At 42.6% G+C, this 18,420-nt stretch overlaps 1 protein-coding gene across 3 annotated transcripts in view; it reads right to left on the bottom strand.

The window, feature by feature from the left end:
* Positions 1-18,420, bottom strand: part of LOC309342574 ((E2-independent) E3 ubiquitin-conjugating enzyme FATS) — a 147,901-nt gene that overhangs the window by 13,063 nt on the left and 116,418 nt on the right. For all 3 annotated transcript variants that reach the window (XM_081863202.1, XM_081863203.1, XM_081863204.1), the window contains 2 exons: positions 17,257-17,450; positions 14,790-14,991 (listed from right to left, as the gene is read on the bottom strand). In XM_081863202.1, the coding sequence (XP_081719328.1) occupies positions 14,790-14,991; positions 17,257-17,450 (396 nt within the window). The remainder of the gene's footprint in view (positions 1-14,789; positions 14,992-17,256; positions 17,451-18,420) is intronic.

Below are 18,420 nucleotides of genomic sequence, written 5' to 3'. Positions count from 1 at the left end.
GAAGCGGACTTGTTGCACAACAGCACCAAATCCACTTTAATTGTGTGACTTGAGCATGCCAGTATGTATTTGCATCCCAACCAAAAGACAAAAACAGTCTGGAAGCATCCTTAGTCAATAACAACAAGCAGCTAAAGGCAGATCCAGCTGGAATTCTGTCCCTGCTGTATTTCAGAGATGACAAAAACCAGACAATTATAAACAGAAGAGTGATCAATAGGGCAACTGAGAGCTGCACTAACACTCTGAGAAAAACCAGTGACACGTGAAGCAGGCAATGCAGAGTGTAAGAGTCATCCCTTAGGAAATGACATTTGTAAGATTATTACAAGAAGGTTTCTATGAACATAAAGTAAAAAGTAATCTGAGGGGACTAGAGAAAAACAGCTCAAAAGTTGACAGCTTAAGAGAGACTCAGGTAGGAGGCATAAAAAGGCAACATGTAAATAGAATGAAGTTAATCCATGTTTTATTCAAATCTTTTAACCCTGCTGGGATTCTGGATTTTATCAAATATCCTGCACAGCAGTAATTTATTTGTGACAATCCCCTAGTGAGACAAGGAAGCTCCACCAAGATCTTAGGGCAGGAGACCAAAATAAATAGCTAATCTTCGTAATGTATTTTAACAAATGCAAATGCTGGCCCCAAAGAACGGAGATGAATGAGGAGCAAAACACATTTGCTAGTTGGAAAGCCACTTAAAGCCACAGGGAAGGCAGGCTGGGAAAAGAGGGGGAAAAGGAATAAGTTGGATTCCTGCCTACAAATAAAATTGCTGATGCACAGAAGTGAAGACTGAGCTTAATTTCCAACAGAAGAGCTGGTTGTGGTTGAAGCATGCCTGGGAGTTGCACTCTTTGACCTGGGGTTCCTTCCAGACCTGTCACAATTCTGCAGGAGATTCAACTGCATACCAGCCAACTTAGGCTTGCACAATTAAAGTGGATTAAAGTGCTCTGATGCAACAAAGCCACTTAAAAACAGCCAGACTTTTTGCACGAAGAAAAGTGATGGGGACATGCACTGGAAAGTGTGGGATAGCAATGGATTGGCAGGCAGTCGTAAAACCTCCAAGCTGATAAATCAGGGTGAATACTCAATAAACAGTGGAAGTTGTAGAACATCTGTGAAAGCTCAATAAAGAAGTCATCCGCAGAAACCCTTTGTAGCCCTTCCTTCTCATGTAAAATATGTAGGGAATGGTTGCAGTTATTCAGTAGTGCCACTTGCAAATGCTCAGTGGCATTCTCTTTTGTATTGTCACTTTCCTGGTCCCAAAGCTCGGAATTTAAATTGGAAATGGTAGACCCTGGTCCGAATTAAGCTCTGCAAACACCATGGCTTCCCTTTTTTCATGGGTAATATTATTTGCTTGGAAATGGGACCCCAGTTATCACCAGAAGTAAATCCCATTTTTAATGGATGAAAATTCAAAGGCACTGGGGCCCGTCTTGAAACGGGACAAGAATATTCAGATACACTTCAGCATACTTTGAAGAAGCTGCAAATTAACTCCTTTACAAAGATTTCAGGAGTTCCACATGGTAAGCCCCAAGAATTGTGATTTGGAGCATCTTTCGGGTCAGTGAAGAGTTTCTCAAACCATTAGCTGCCCTTGCCATCCCAGACTGGAAGACCTATCAAAGATTTGTTGGCGCCTAGGCAACAACAGCTTTGATGTACTTCAGTTTGTTTCTGGTTTTGTTCCTCATTCACTGAGTATTGGTTTGATGCCCACCAACCCAGGCACAAATGTTGGAGGCAAGAACTGGAAGCCAACAGCTATCTCCAGCTCAGCTTTGTTCTGGACTAAATGCAACTATCGAGGTAGAAGGTGCATACACTTAAAATCTGCAAGCAGTCTGTAAAACATGAAAACAGTTATTGACATGCCCCCTTCCCAGGTGAAAGCATAGAGAAAAGCAGCACATGCTAAATTCACATTAGGTAAGCAGTCCAAAAGTTGTGACAAAAAGGAATTTGGGGATGTTTCCTAAACAGTTTCAAACTTTTTAAAATCTGTGTTTGGAAGGAAAAAGTACAGAAGAGATTAAGGTAGCTAAAGACATAATCCTGGTTGTAGTACAGTGGGGCTCAATGAGTAAACATGTTGTAGGCTTACACTGTAAGAAACATAGGGCAAAACTATTAAAAAGGCAGGAAAATGGCAATATCAAAGATGATGGGAAGCCCAAGATGTACACGCATTAACCATGGAAAAGGATTGTAAAAGATCGTGAGTATTGTGGAAAGACAAGCAAAGAAAAACTGTCTGGATAGAGGCAAAAATATAGAAACAAACATGTAGAAAACTGTAATGTGTGCCTATGAATGTGAAAGTCATGAAGCTGCAGACCCAAGCCATAGGATTTAAGTATTCTATAAATGAAATTAACGGGTCCCCTCCACAGTAAAAGGTAAAGGGACCCCTGACCATTAGGCCCAGTCATGGACGACTCTGGGGTTGCGGCGCTCATCTCGCTTTACTGGCCGAGGAAGCCAGCATACAGTTTCTGTGTCATGTGGCCAGCATGACTAAGCCACTTCTGGCAAACCAGAGCAGCACACGGAAACGGCGTTTACCTTCCTGCTGGAGTAGTACCTATTTATCTACTTGTACTTTGATGTGCTTTCGAACTGCTAGGTTGGCAGGAGCAGGGACCGAGCAACGGGAGCTCACCCCGTCGTGGGGATTCGAACTGCCAACCTTCTGATCGACAAGCCCTAGGCTCTGTGGTTTAACCCACAATGCCACCTGCATCCCTCCACAGTGGAGAATATTATTTTGCATTTCAGGCATATGTGAAGAATCCTTTTAGGGCTCAATATATTCTTGCTGTCCTGTTTCCACCACTCATGTTTGCACACAGGAACACTCATATTCTCTTCCTTTATCCAAGATCCCCTAAGTCCTCATATCAATATTGGCTACTTGGGGCCCCATCAGGTCCAACCAGTATTGACAATGGTTAGGGATAATGGGACTTGTGGTTCAACATTTGGGGGGGCCACAGGTTTCCTATCCCTGTCTGAAAGAGAAAAGCCTGTGGCATGTGTGTGTAAACAGTTTCAGATCCATGAAAAGTATCATAGAACTTCCAAAACTTCACAGTAGTAATTACTTGAACACACCAAGGGAGACCATCAATTCTGTTACTTCTAAATACTCATGAAAATATGGATTTCACAAGCTCACTGTAAGATAAATCAATAACAAGTCAAGAGAATGAACAAATATTGAATGCAAAGTTGGATGGCAGCTTTATTATTCCCTATAATGTAGTTCCCCCCCAGTAAGGAAACAGTGTCCCTAAAAGGAGAATGGGGAACTCAGGTATATTAACACATAAAATCACACAGACATATGTTCTTGCAAATTAAAAAACATCAAAGAGTGCTTGTGTACACTAAGATCACAAGGCTGTTCATTATGAAGATTTAAAGTACTATAAACAGCTGGTAGCCCTGTCACTGAAGTAATTACATGATGCTTTTTTGAGATTTAAATCTGGTTATATGAACATTGTTTCTATTCAGTTCATCACAGTGGGATCTCTAATTTGTTCAATGTAGTCAACAGCAAAGTAGTCTATCTTGGACTAATTAGCCTCCTTGAAATCAAACATAAAAAATATACAAAACAAAAGGCTAGTAAAAGAATTTCAGGTTGTTTGCCACTAGAGTGCTCCTATGATGATAAAATCTTCTGCTGGCTAAACATGATAATTTTTTCTCAATTTACTTTTAGCACCTTGTGAAATCTTCGGCATGAATTACAACTGTCTCTAGTAAGAAACTCTTTAGGGGGTGGGAAGCTGAGAAGGTAAACAGGAACTGTACAGATAGACGCTGGTATTTATATGGAAAAGGATCCGGGATGTAGGCTGCTATTCTCCATAAATTTAGAGAACATTGACAAAATGGACTGTGTGATTTATGTATGATCTAATGATCCTACATTCTCAATAGATACGTTGTTCCATTTACATTAAATATAGAGAGAAAGGTCTCCCAAGGCATTTGATTTTGTTTCACAGCAACCCTGAAATAAAAATAGTGGGTTTGATGGCATATCATGGAGACTACTCATTTTGACCCCAGTTTGTTAATGACCTCACGCACAGAACTTCCAGAGGAAACAATAGTTCCCATTCACTGCAGTATCAAGGAAACCACTGTATGTACAATGCAGGTGCACATGCAAAGATGTATCCAACAGCTGCCTGCGCGCATCAGATTTCACATAAGCGCAAGGAGATGCTGGCTAGAGATAAATGACTATTATATATAAATGCTGGGAACATGCTATGACATGACAGAGATGGTCAGTGCATTGGAAACCTGCCCATATTTTGTAAGACAGGTGTGCGGAGCTAGTTCCTCATTGTTTCCAGTGAGAAATTAATTACCTCTACCCATCTGGATACAAAGATGTGGGTAGAGGATGCTGGAAATGAGTGCTTCCTGAAGGGGAAGAGATTGAGACAGGAAAGAGTTTGTCCACCATCACATCTGAGCTGCGCTATAGATTATCCTCTTGTTCTCAGTAGCTGCCAATCTGTACTTTAAAAGCCCTCTGTGAGACAATGTAGCTTTGGAAAATCTCCATCTCCATGTTCATATCATATTCTTGTAATCCAGAAAAGGCCAGCTAAAATACCGATTAAACTGCCCATGTTCGCAATTAATTTGAAAGGTCCAAGTAGAAAGCCAACTCTCTAGACCAGTGTTTCCCAACCTTTTTTGGGCAAAGGCACACTTGTTTCATGAAAAAAATCTCGAGGCACACCACCATTAGAAAATGTTTAAAAAATTAACTCTGTGCCTATATTGACTATATATAAAGTAACTCTCTTTAATAGGAATCAAATAAACACAAAGAAAGTATTTTATAATTACTTTATTATGAAATAGTAAGTACCGTATTTTTCGTCCCATAGGACGCTCCGTCCCATAGGACGCACCTACTTTTTTGAGGGGGGAAATAAAGGAAAATTTTTTTCCCTTTATTTCCCCCCCAAAAAACCAGGTCGGGGAACAGTGGGATGGCGGTGCTGCGCCTCCCCGCTGTCCCCCGAGCTTGTGGGGCTGGCCCATGTCTGCCTGGCGCGAGGGGCGCTCTGCTTCAGGGCGCCCCGCGCGTCCGGCGGCAGGCTACAGTCCGCAGCATGGGGAACCCTCTGTTTCAGGGCGCCCCATGCGCCCCCCGGGTGCGCAAGGCTTGCCAACACGAGCGCGGAGCACGGGGCGTCCTCCGAAGGGCGCCCCGTGCTCCGCGCTGCCAGCTGCCGCCCGCAAGCCTTGCGCTCCTGGGGGGAGATCCCCCGGGTGCGCAAGGCTTGCGGACACCTGCGTGGAGCACGGGGCGTCCTCCGGAGGGCGCCCCGTGCTCCGCGCTGCAGGCTGCTGCCCGCAAGCCTTGCGCTCCCGGGGGGAGATCCCCCGGGTGCGCAAGGCTTGCGGACACCAGCGCGGAGCACGGGGCGTCCTCCGGAGGGCGCCCCGTGCTCCGCGCTGCAGGCTGCTGCCCGCAAGCCTTGCGCTCCCGGGGGGAGATCCCCCGGGTGCGCAAGGCTTGCGGACACCAGCGCGGAGCACGGGGCGTCCTCCGGAGGGCGCCCCGTGCTCCGCGCTGCAGGCTGCTGCCCGCAAGCCTTGCGCTCCCGGGGGGAGATCCCCCGGGTGCGCAAGGCTTGCGGACACCTGCGTGGAGCACGGGGCGTCCTCCGGAGGGCGCCCCGTGCTCCGCGCTGCAGGCTGCTGCCCGCAAGCCTTGCGCTCCCGGGGGGAGATCCCCCGGGTGCGCAAGGCTTGCGGACACCAGCGCGGAGCACGGGGCGTCCTCTGGAGGGCGCCCGGTGCTCCGCGCTGCAGGCTGCTGCCCGCAAGCCTTGCGCTCCCTGCGTGGAGCATGGGGCGTCCGACTCACCTCCCTCCCACGGCACACCAGCCGACGTCCCGGTTGGGAAACACTGCTCTAGACAACAATGGGGCCAGCAGTCGGTGGTGCCAGCTCTAAATTTATTTCTGTTCCTACAAGATTTTTTTTTTTTGTGGCTCCTCGGTTAAATGCATTGCCTTCTATCCACCACTGAAAGGTTGAGAAGAGGCCTTGGGGCAGATAGATGGATGCATATATGCCCAAACATTAATTATTCTTATTCTTATTTCTTAGATTTGTATCTATCAGAACGCCTTGCTTGTTATAGAAGGGTACCGTATTGGCCTGAATATAAGCCTCACTTTCTCTCCAAATTGTGACTGTGAAAAGTTAAAGTGTGGCTTATTTTTGTAACCTTACGGTATGAAGCCAGGAGAAACAGCGCCAGGAGCGCGGCAAAGCAGCGCCCGCCCCGCACATAGTCTCCCATCCTCTCCCCCAAGCCCGGGAAGGGAGAGAGTGAGGAAGGAAGGGGAAAGGCCACCCCTGCCTCCCCCAGTATGCAGCCAGGAGCAGCGAGAACGGGAGTGGCTTATATTTGGGTATTTTTTCTTCCCAACTCTCCAATTTTAAAGGTGCGGCTTATATTCGGGTGCGGCTTATATTCGGGCCAATATGGTAATTAAAAGCACTTCAATACTTTGGGCAAGATTTGACATTTTTGCTTTATAAATGAGACAGAAGATACTTTTATTGCACTCACAACACAAGAATCTCTGTGGAGAGGATACTTGAATTGGCAATGCATAAATAAACAAATTGCTTGTATACTGTATACGGTATATGAAACATAATAAGAATGTACCACTGGACAAGTCACTGTAGTTACATGTTGTTCTTGTATTTACATGAAAACCAATAAAAATTATTTGGATTAAAAAAAAAATATCGGCCTTCATCTGAAGATCACAGGCAGTCTACAATATAAAAATACAAAAATAAAAATCCATCCCTTCAATGGTTCACAAGCTTGTAGTGTTACACCATCTTTCACTAATAACGGAATCAAGTTCTTAGAGGATATGCTTTAACAAAGCCTTTAACGAAGTAATTGGGGAAATGGTGGAAAACATATTCCTCAGTATAATCAGAAGGATACATGGTGAAGAAGATACAGGCCTTTATTTTTTAAAAGTGTAAATTATACAGTAAATGGAATGAGGATGTTTCCATCACCTCACTCTGTTGTGGAGGGATTTTCTGTTTTTCAAATACTGATATTACAGCTATTGTTTTGAAATAACATATAGCTCTCCAGTGACTAAGAAACCTGCAGACAAATCATACTTGGCCCTGGTCCTTGAAGTTTTCCCTGAGTTGCAGTGAAAATCTACACAAGGGTTGGATACGGATAAAGACTTAAGAACAAGCTGCGTCAAAACAGGGCATATTCTCTCTCTTCCCTAAATGGTTCATGCTGCTGAATAAGATTGGCCCTGTTCGCATTCAAGTGCCTTCTCAGCTTCATGATCTCAAATGTTTATATCTAAAATGTCACAATTCAATACTACCAAGCTGTAGAATTTCTACAGCAGGACATTCGCTTCCAAGAACACTGGGGGAGCGAGAGGAGATTTCAGGGTTATCCTGTTCTTTTCAGCTCAGCAGGCGGAGTAGAAGTGAGATCACGAAACTATTGCCTCCCATTTCCCAGAGGAGTAGCCAGAACTAATATAAAAGAATAATATAACTATGCCAAGGGGAGGCTTACTGCATTAAAAAAAAAGGGCACAGGACACATTTGCGTGTTTTTTTTAAAAAAACAACCATTCCAAATCCCAAGTTTGGGGATTCACAGAATGGAGTTAGATGTGAAGACCGTAAGAAGAATTAGATGTACAGACCATAAGAAGAATCTGCTAAATCAGGCCTATGCCCATCTAGTCCAGCATCCTGCTCTCACAGCAGCTAACCACATGCCTATGGGAAGCCCAGGGCTTTTTTCCAGGCAGAACTCACTGGAATTGAGTTCTGGAACTTCTCAAGAGGGCACCGTTGCCATTATAAGACAACAAAGGAGGTGTTCATGGTGAGTTCCAGCACCTCCTTTTCTAGAAATATAGCACTGGGGAAGCCCATAAGCAAGACACAGCACTATGCCCAGCCACTATGAGAGCCAGTGTGGTGTAGTGGTTAAGAGCAGTGGACTTGTAATCTGGTGAACCGGGTTCGCGCCCCCGCTCCTCCACATGCAGCTGCTGGGTGACCTTGGGCTAGTCACAACTCTCTGAAGTCTCTTAGCCCCACTCACCTCACAGAGTGTTTGTTGTGGGGGAGGAAGGAAAAGGAGAATGTTAGCCGCTTTGAGACTCCTTAAGGGGAGTGAAAGGCGGGATATCAAATCCAAACTCTTCTTCTTCTTCTTCTACCCAGCTGAGATTCCCAGCAACTGGTATTCAGAGGCATATTGCCTCCAACAGTGGAAGGAAAACATAGTAATTGTGGCTAGTTGCTATGGATAGCCTTGTCCTCCATGAATTTGTATAATCCTCTTTTACAGCTACCCAAGTTCATGGCTATTACGGTAATGCCTGCTGTGGGAATGAGTTCCAGAGTTTAACTATGCATTGTATAGAGAAATATTTTTATAAACTTCAGCCATATCACCTCTTACTTGCCTTTTCTTTAAACCTTCCCTCATAAATGCTATAAACTTTCCTTGCTATAATCTTTACCTTTTCCAAACTGACAGTATTCATTTTGGGGTGAGGTGACCAGACCTGTTCACAGCTTTCCAAATGTGGTCACATAATAGATTTGTGTAACAGTACTGTGATATTGGCAGTTTAATTTTCAATTCCTTTCCTAATTATCCCTTGCATGGTATCTGCCTTCTTCCACAGACGCCACACACTGGGTCGACGTCTTCACTGAGCTATCTATTATGACCCCAAAGTGTATGTCACAACCAGTTGTGTATTTGCTCTGTAAACAAAATTATCTTCTCCTCTTAGGACAGCTTTTGTTTATGGAATTAAGCCCTTCTGTATGCAGAAAACTCTCTTTTTATGCATAGTAACTCCTTCAATGAATGGAATGAAGACTTAGGATCCTTCAAGACATATTGTAAAATGGCAACTCTAGCTCATAACTAGTTCTTGAGAGATGAATGCTGTGGAGTATTACTTATCCATTTTAAGTAATCTTTAAAAAGTGTGATCTTGAGAGAGTCCACCTGAAGTGGACAGAATGGAAGAAGTTTTGAAATTGAGGTATATCAAATTACAGTTGGTGTTGGTATGTTGCCATATTTGTTAGAATCCTGAAAACCGCAGCTGTCACTTTGGGAACACAGGGGAAAGAAGAGCTTGAGGTTCAAAGGTTAGCAGTGGACATCTATGGCTTGGTCAATGAAGAAGTATTCAGTTCCATGGCCATAGTAGTGATTTGCATGTAAGAAGAACACTGAGCACTGATTCATGCCACTTCGGCATGCAGCCAGAGATGGTTTAATGAATCTTTGTCTCTTCACACAGCAGGTGCTTGAACTGCTTCTTCATTTGCTTGATAGGTATCTTTATGCACTGATGGAATAGCTGAATGAATGATTGAGTGATGGAATAACCACTGTGCTGTTGAGCCAGGTTGCAAAATGGAAGTGATAATTTCCTATCCAACAGGGCTGCAGTTACGATTATGATGAGCAGAGTGCTAAAGAAATTTATCAAATGCCTAATAGATACAGTAGTTTCTCTCATTCTGAGAACATATAAAACCTCACAAAGACTACGTTATATTTTTATGAAGAATAAGGTGCGGCAGATAAATTATGGAAAAAGTTTCTTGCTAGAGACATTTATCATTAATAACCATGACAGGAAGGAAACTGCTGTTGCTTGAGTAATTAATAAATGTATTTAAAACCACATTTTTATTACTCACTTTGGAAGATAAAATTTATCTTTAGTAATAGCACAATGAGAAAGTAATATTTTTTCTCTTTTTCCATGTGATATTTTGTTTCAGTGAAAGCATATACACTTTATGCATATGTTTTAATGTTTTGCTTTATGTTTTTGTAAACCCCTTAGAGGTTTTCTTACAATCAAGTGGTGTGTGTGTTTCTCTCTCAGATTCCTTCCCTGCATAAAAATAGCTTTTAGGTCCTTAGGTTTTGTATATGAGAAAGTTTGAGATGTTCTTCCATGGCAAGAGGCTTTCAAATATTGTAAGTCCCACTAAGCAAGTAATGCTCAATGGCCTTCATGCAGGTTTTAATGTGGTTCTTAAATCTGACTTTGTAGAAGGACTTTGTTTTTCAGATTTATGTTGGGCAGTACACTTATTCACGTACAAGAACTTCTGCAGAAGCTTTTGTCTCAGTGTGGGATGGGTTGGGTGGGCAGCTGGGTGAGAGGGGGAATTGCTCAAAATCATGAGGAGGTATTTTGTACACTTCCAGTTGATAGCAATTTCCCTCTCCCACAACAGCCCCTGTGCCTCACCCCTTACTGCTCTTTGAGGTGATAAAGAAGGTGACTCCCCCGATATCTACTTTTACTAAATCAGATTTTCAGCAACAGTTTATTTGACATGAAAGGTAAGTCATCTTTAGATTTTCATCAATTTGTAACTGTAGCAAAGGGCACCTTGAAACTACTTCCTTTAGGGAGTTCTCCTGCCATGTTTCATCAGTAGAGAAATGAAGATTCAGTGCCTACCTTCTCTCTTCAGTGCTGAATTACAGATGAACAAGGATTTACCAAAGTTACAAAGTCAAGCAAAAGAAGAGGGGGCGGTGTTCTTCCCTTTGCATTTACTGTAGGGGGGACATACGGTTCTTTATTAAATTTCATTTCCAAGCTTTGCAGTTGCATTATATCCTTTAGGAGCAATGTTTTTTCAGTGTCAAATTCCTATGTACTTTGATCCACATAGGCTAAATGAATTTAGTAAGAATTCAGGACTTTTTGCAATGTATGGCCATACACTCTTAAATTCAAAGAAGAATACAAGACACAGATCTCAGGATGTTCATTGGGCCTCAGGTTGCAATTTTGATGTGCAACATATCTCTGGATCTGTGTATTTATCACAATGTACCCCATACTTCCACCAAGGAGTGAAAGACAGCATACATGGGTTCCATTTATGACACAACAACTTCATATGGGAGGGTTAGAATGAGATATAGTGATGCCCCCCAGGTCATCTTGTTTCCCTGTACCCTAACTCACTATTTCCGCCTCTGCCTCACAGTATACAAGTAGACAGATTGTCATAGTTTTAATATATGGTCACTTGAGTACATAATTTCTTAGCTCGTAAGAAAGACATCTGCATTTTTACTACCGAACATTTTGCCAGCATAATGCATCTAGGCAAAAATCTTATTGCATGCTGTTACTTAATGTGATATTTTTCCCCTCTACTTCAATATAATTTTTAGTTTCTGAAGTCAAGATGCTGTAAACAGATGGAAAGTCAAAACGATGAAATTTCCAGGCAAGAAAATAAGATTAGACAATGTTGCATTTTTAAAGAAGGTACATGGTTTTAAGTACACATGCATTTGCACTTGTGGTTATTATATTATATAATTGTTATTATATTATAATAATCATGAATATTATGTGCAAAGTGTTGTACATAGATTCAGAAAACCTGTTTCAAATCCTTGCTCAGGCAAGAGGTGTACTGGGTGACCCTGGGTGAGTCTCTTAGCCTAACTCACAGGGTGGTTGTGAGTATAAAACGAGGGAAGGTACACCATGTTTGCCTCCCTGAGCTCTTTAGAACAAAGGGCAAGAGAAAAATGCAACAAATGATTATAAAAACTGTGTGATTTGTTAAGGTACCTCCATTATCTGAGTGAAGGGAAAGCTCAACAACATAGTGATCTATCCAACTCTTTATTGACTACTGTGGTCAGCAACATCCTGCAGCTGAACATACATAAGATGTAATTATGCTCATCATCCTTTGTTTACTCAGGACTGAGTAATATGTTACTACTAGTACTATTGAGAGTGAATCCCACCCAGATCCTAGTCACTCATGGAATGATTCCCTAGCAACTAAGTGGAGTTAAGGGTCCTGTGAGGAAGTTAATTGCCTGCCACTGGAAGCTCAATATCAAGAGTGATTGACAGGCTCTGAGGGAGACTGCCAGCAGAACTCTGATTCACAGCTTGGTTTTTTGTTTGTTTTTTGTTTGCCAAAAGCTTTAATGCATGGATTGCTATGCTATATCAGTCACGTTACAAGGTGCATAGGTCAACAGGTGCATGAATAAGCAGAAGCTAAGATGTTGTTCTGACACTTTACATGCCCCCCAAAGCCCTCCTTTTGTGCGGTTGGTGTCCTGAGCCACGGGACTGAGCAAGCAAGCCCTCCTTCAGAGAGGCTTGGTTTGCTGAGTTTGTTCTCACCGGTACATCCATTGTGACAGAGGCAGAGTTAATGGGCCAGCTTGCTATATGATCTATCTGCAGGCATCCCCTGAACCAGAGGAGGCTTTTGGAGGGGACAGTCCTGGTGCAGTGTCAGGTTCCTGTGATGTACAAGGTCTCCTATGGCACAGAGGTGGACTTCTGCCCTGACAGTCCCCTTGCCCCATCTCTAGGGTCTGAGTCACTATCCACAATGGTCCCTCCTCATGGTCCAATTTCTCCAGTTCTCTGTTCTTCCCTTCCTCACCTTCCTCTGCCCAGTCTTGACATCTCCACAAGGCTCATGCTAGCCAAAAGTGTCTGGGAAGGCACTGCAGACTTCAAAGAAGCATTAGTCCTGGGGCACACTGTGGGGCCTCTAGAGTCTGCCTGCCTCCTCCCTCTCAGCTGCCCTATGGCTGGAGGGGTGGAGGCAGCAGGTGAACTGTTTGGGCACCACGGAGCGTGCACGCGCCCAAGCCACTGCGTCTCTCCCAGGAGAGACGTGTGGCTCGGGTGTGCTGCAGGCCCACGGTGAGTGCCGCCTGGCATTTTGTCACCCCCCCCCCCGTGGTGACACCCGGGGCGGTCTGCACCCACCACACTCCCTTCCTCCACCCCTGCCTGTACTCCCACCATTTATTTGCTATGACATTGGCTTAAGCCAAGTTCTCTGCGCTACAAGAGGCAGTCCTTCCATAGAATTGCCCTGCCTTTTGTCTGAGAAAGGCAACTTCCCAGTTGATTAATGATGCCCTAATCCTGACTGAGAGCCACCTGTTGAATAATGGTGAAGATGGAACATAGCAATAATGTACAAATTAAAGTCTGTTGTGAAGGTGCAGCTGGCAATAATGGAGCTGTGCTCAAGTTTGTGGATAAGTGTGGGGGGGGATCATGTTATTGCGGAAAAGAAATAGCACATGAAAAATTATGCTTACAAAGCTGTAAAGCAAAAAGAAAAAGGATTTATATTACAAGTTACAAGAATAAGCAGCATGCTTTGGGAATATATAAAAAAAAGTATAGAGATTAAATTATTGCATATATATATATATATATATATATATATATATATATATATATATACCTACTATACGAAAGCATATATATATATATATATATATAAAAAAAACAAGACAAAGTATAATCTAAACTAATCTGTAATTGCTCAAGCATGACCATATTCATCCTTTTAAAGATCAAGCTTTTAAATGTTAAGCTTTACAGAGAAAGAAAAGTTCAGTAGGCAAGCATTTTCACTATTGGCTCTATCACTTTGGATTATGTTTGCTATCTTTTTCTCTTATTTGAAAGCAGGGTTCCCAGAAGTAAAGGGATTTGGGGAGCTTACAATGAGAAATGTCACCGGGGGGTAGCTGCCCTGCTTCCTGTGGTAAAGCAGAAGAATGCTCTCAAATTTTACGGTGAGAAAAATGAAAGAATGAATCCCTTAGGACTCCACCCTATAAACCCCCCCCCCACACTTTTTGCTGAGCTGTTAAGAAAAGGAAGCCACTTATCTAGCAAAAAGTTTTTGCATTGCTGTTAGATCTTCTACCGCTGAAAAATGAATTACAGAATAGACATGGCATGCTACTTTATCTCTGAAATAGAACAATTCCATCTGACGCTTTCTTGAGTTTATACACTGCAAAACATCAATGATGACTACTGGTCATTAGAAGTTGCACATCAGACTGGATGTTTCCTGAATATGTAACAGACAGCTACAATCTTGATTTTCCTAAATAACTACAGGCAGATATGATTCTTGTTAAGAAGGCACCATGTGAGGATGTGAGGCTTATCTCACCTGCCCACCCTGATCAGAATGGATACTGCACACACACAAACACACACACACACACGGGCACAGGATTCTTAAAAACAAAGTCCCGTTGACCCTCTTTTTCTCAGTAGAAATGATCTACCCTAGGCCTATAATTATTTAGGACAAGAATAGGGAACCGATGGCCCTCCATGGACTCCAACACCCATCATGCCTGGCTGGGGCTGATGGGGGTTGGAGCCCAACATCTGGAGAACCACAGGTTCCTCATCCCTAATTTAAGGAAAAAGTAGCAACACAACTGCCATACTATGTTAGAGTTTCTCCCTAAGACAGAGAAAATATTTCCATGAGATCTATGTTGCAAAGGCATTGTGATACAGTTTGCAGAAATAAAGCTTACTTCTCCTTAAAGAGATCCTGTGTGGTGCAATGATTTGCCCCTTTTGTGTAGTATGACTGGGGAGATTGGAGTGAATTGAACTGAGACAATGGCAAAGGCTTTTGGAGAATTATATATTGATACATGAGCATGATATTTAGCTTCGCCACAAATTACATCCATGCAGGAATCAGTATGAAAGACTATCTCTGGGCTGGAGCACCAAACATTAACAAAGGAAGACTGCATATTCTGGCAGAAACTGTGATAATTTGGTTAAAGTGCCACAGGTGAACTTACCACTGAGAGGATGAGGAATTGTATACTGTTTCTTCTTACTCGTAATGGAAGACGTGGAAAGTTTGCGAGAAAGAGCAGCCCCTTGTTTCTTTCTTGAAGCATCACCCTGCTGGGTTTTCCTCAGCTGTACCATGTGTTTCAGTTTCTTTAGGCGTTCTTGTGAGCGGGAAATAAAGTGAGGCTTGTGAACTTCTAGCGCCTCCTAAAAGAAAGAAATACATTTCATTTGGAGTGAGAAACAGAGAGGGCATTATCAATTCGTTCCTCTGAACCAACTTAATGAAAGTCCTGTTTCTCAAGTGTTTAGGCTTGCATCCAACAACCATGGAAATTATCACATAATACGGACATGATAAGATGTCTCTCAACAGTGTGGGACCTCATGCCTCAACAGAGGAAATGGCAGTCATGTGCCCTTTTGTTTACAAGCTCACCTTTCTGCAGCACAGGAAAACCCCACCTATCCACCAATGGATCAAGGATTTGTCTTCAGGTGGCTTCATGAGTTGACAATATCCACCTATCCACCAATGGATCGAGGATTTATCTTCAGGTGGCTTCATGAATTGACAATATCCACCTATCCACCAATGGATCGAGGATTTATCTTCAGGTGGCTTCATGAGTTGGCAATATACCATCAACTTTAGAACAGGAATGGGGAACCTGCAGCTGTCTAGATGTTGATCAACTCATTCCAAACCCCATCAACCCCAGCCAGCATAGCTCAGGGATGATATGAGTTGGAGATAGGGTAGGATAGGACTTGCGAGCCCACCAACAGCTAAAGGGCCACAGGTTCCCTGCCTCTGCTTTAGTAGATGGACGACTACCATGCTATATGGAAAGTATATACTTTTTTTATGCCCAATCAAGAAAAGCCAACTTGCCCTATCCTACATAGCTTAGACAGTATAATTGGCCTTGAAACTGATTGCCTGCAGCCTTTGCCCTCTTCATCCCTTTCCTGCACTCTTTCTAGTGTACTTATTGTGCTGGTATGAGTGTTGTGTGGTTCTATGTCATATCAGTAAAAATTGAAGAACATTATAAAAGTATTAACACAACAACTTGGGACATGGTTGAAAAACTGCTACATTAAGCAGGAGTGGCTATTCTTGCAAACACATGTCTCATTTTTGCAGTTACCAGTGCCTGCGTACTTTAGAATTCCTTTTTGGCCTAAGTGTCTAAATAGGAAAACCAAAGGACACAATTAATGGCTTCCTTGGACATCCAAGATATATGGATTCAGGATAAGTGCATCTGCTGTGCCTCAATGGGTAAAAAAGCAGCAGAATCCATTTATCACTATGCGCTTGGAAAGAAAGAAAGACTTAAAAAGTGCAGTATACTCTTGGCCACTTCATTTAATTGTTTATTAAATATTTTTCTGCTGCCTAGGCTGTTTACTCCTAACCATTAACACACTTCTGTAGTTGTTTAATTTGCTATCCTTTTTTGCTGTCCCCAGAGAGAAAAGTCCCTTTCATGGTGGGTCATGCATAGCTTTTTAACATGCTCAGTGTTTAAAAGGGGGACCAGAATGGTGTTATCAGTAGGAGATTTCAGTTGCCTGAAACCAACATTTAACCCTTACTGTTCAGATTTAGGTTCATAACATTCTGCCAGTCTAGCCCTTAAAAACATAGTATCCCTTTTTTAAGGTTACTGTCCTGGCTCCCAGTTGCTGAAGAACGAGAACTCGAAGAAGGATTCTTTCCAAAGGCCTTACTGTTTAGATTGGTGCAATACATATGCACATCACTGGTCTAAGGGAGAGCAGGGCACATAGCTGATCCAACGCTTGGGTACACAATGGCAGGTCATCTAGCACACCCCTTGCTTTCCTATATAAAGGAATGTGGCAGGCTCAACGTAGGGCAGCAAATTGTTCTGCTCCTTAGCAAGCAATCTAGCACTCTGCCTTGAAGGTGGGTTCTGCTCCCATCTGTTCAGATCTCCCTTGGTGCTTTCAGGACTTAGGTTTGATGGCTCTGGGGTAAGCTGTGAGAGAGGTATTGTGGAGGTGCTCAGACAGCTGTGGAGAGGAAAGCAGGGTTGAAGAGGAAGGCAGGGTGTGCTGCCCTCACCCTGGGGGACCCATAGTCTTTTAGGGCACAAGAATCTTCATTTCGCTGCAGCAGACTAATATAGCTACACCTCTGGCCATTGGATCAGTAAATGTGAGGAGAAGGAATTGATGGAAAGGTGAACAAAAATGTTAGTGTATAGCAGGGGCTTCTAGAGGGACAGCAGGGAATTTCTGAAGTTCCTCATTTTCAACAGATCAGGCAATCAAAATGATTATTCAACAATGAACAGCAGCTTCAAGTGACCTCATTGTTCCGTTGATAAAGTAAGAAAAAGAAAAAAAGAAAATGTGACTTTCAGCCTCCATTGAGTTCCCAGGAAAATAACCATCACAGGACTGAGAGTTAACAGAGAAAACATTCTGATATTTTACCCTGAGAGTCAGTGGGTTTTCAGGAATGTTCTCAGGCTCAGAGCAGACCTCTGGCTGCTGGAAGGCTTCATGTTTCTCATGAGTAACATCTGGCTCATGAGCTGTGGAGGTTGTTACCCTGTCGATTGTCTTGTTCATCTCACTTTTCTGATGCTCCTTCAGCTTGATAGCCAAACCACAGAATTTGTAATCACCTTAAGAAAGAGATAGATGTTTATTAAGGGGGAGCAGCTAATTTGAATTTGGGTCTTTCTGTGCTTTTGGAGGGTGGTTTCTGAAACAAAACAGTCAAGTTATATAATCTTCAGCATTTTAGTGAGAATTTATCCTGATATAACACATTTTTGTATGAAGTTTTGGATAATGTACTTGTTTTTGCAAACAATTCCCCCTAATATAATGCATTTTTGTAAACAATGGTTGGAGAACTGCATTGCAAAATTTGGATAAATATGAATTTTGAAAGATAGCTGTGTTTTGGTTCACCTATTGGTCTGGAAAATGTTGTTTTGATAGATCTGGAGTTAAATGCATACTGAATCAAATTTCTCCTTCCCTAATGGTAGCCACTAACACATTTCCAAAAAGAAAAAGATTCATCACAGAAAAAGAAAGAAAGAAAATTTAAAAAGAGGACATAGATTTGTTTTTAAAAATGCATTTGCAAATACATATGCAAATTTGGAAATAATTACTAACTTTATGGTTCGGTGTAATGATGATGATGATGATGATGATGATGATGATGATGATAATTCTTATTATTTATACCCATCTATCTTACTGGGTTGCCCCAGCCACTCTGGATGTCTTGCAACATAATAAAAACACTGCACAATTTCAAACATTAAAAGCTGCATGTAGACATGCAGCGAAATGAGGTGCCAGAATCCTGAGAAGCAGCAATACTAGAATTGTGTCTTCACACTGAAGGTGGTTGATATTATGTTTGACTGCTCACCAATATTTAAAGCAAAACCCCTGCAAGCTGAAAAACAAACAAACCTTGGCACATTGAGGAAAAAGCTTCTGTTCTAACATACTTCTTGCTATGTAACTTTTCTACTTGCAAGAAAAAGTTTTCTCACCACCTCTGCAAACTGTTCAGATGTTATGCAAACTGCTTTCCATTTACAACCTTGGTCCCACCTCACTCCACTGCAT

The sequence above is a fragment of the Podarcis erhardii genome (genome assembly GCF_964252035.2).
Source record: "Podarcis erhardii genome assembly, chromosome: 5".
Classification (NCBI taxonomy): Eukaryota; Metazoa; Chordata; class Lepidosauria; order Squamata; family Lacertidae; genus Podarcis; species Podarcis erhardii.
The sequence above is the reverse complement of the archived record's forward strand: the minus strand, read 5'-3'. Positions and strand labels throughout refer to the sequence as shown.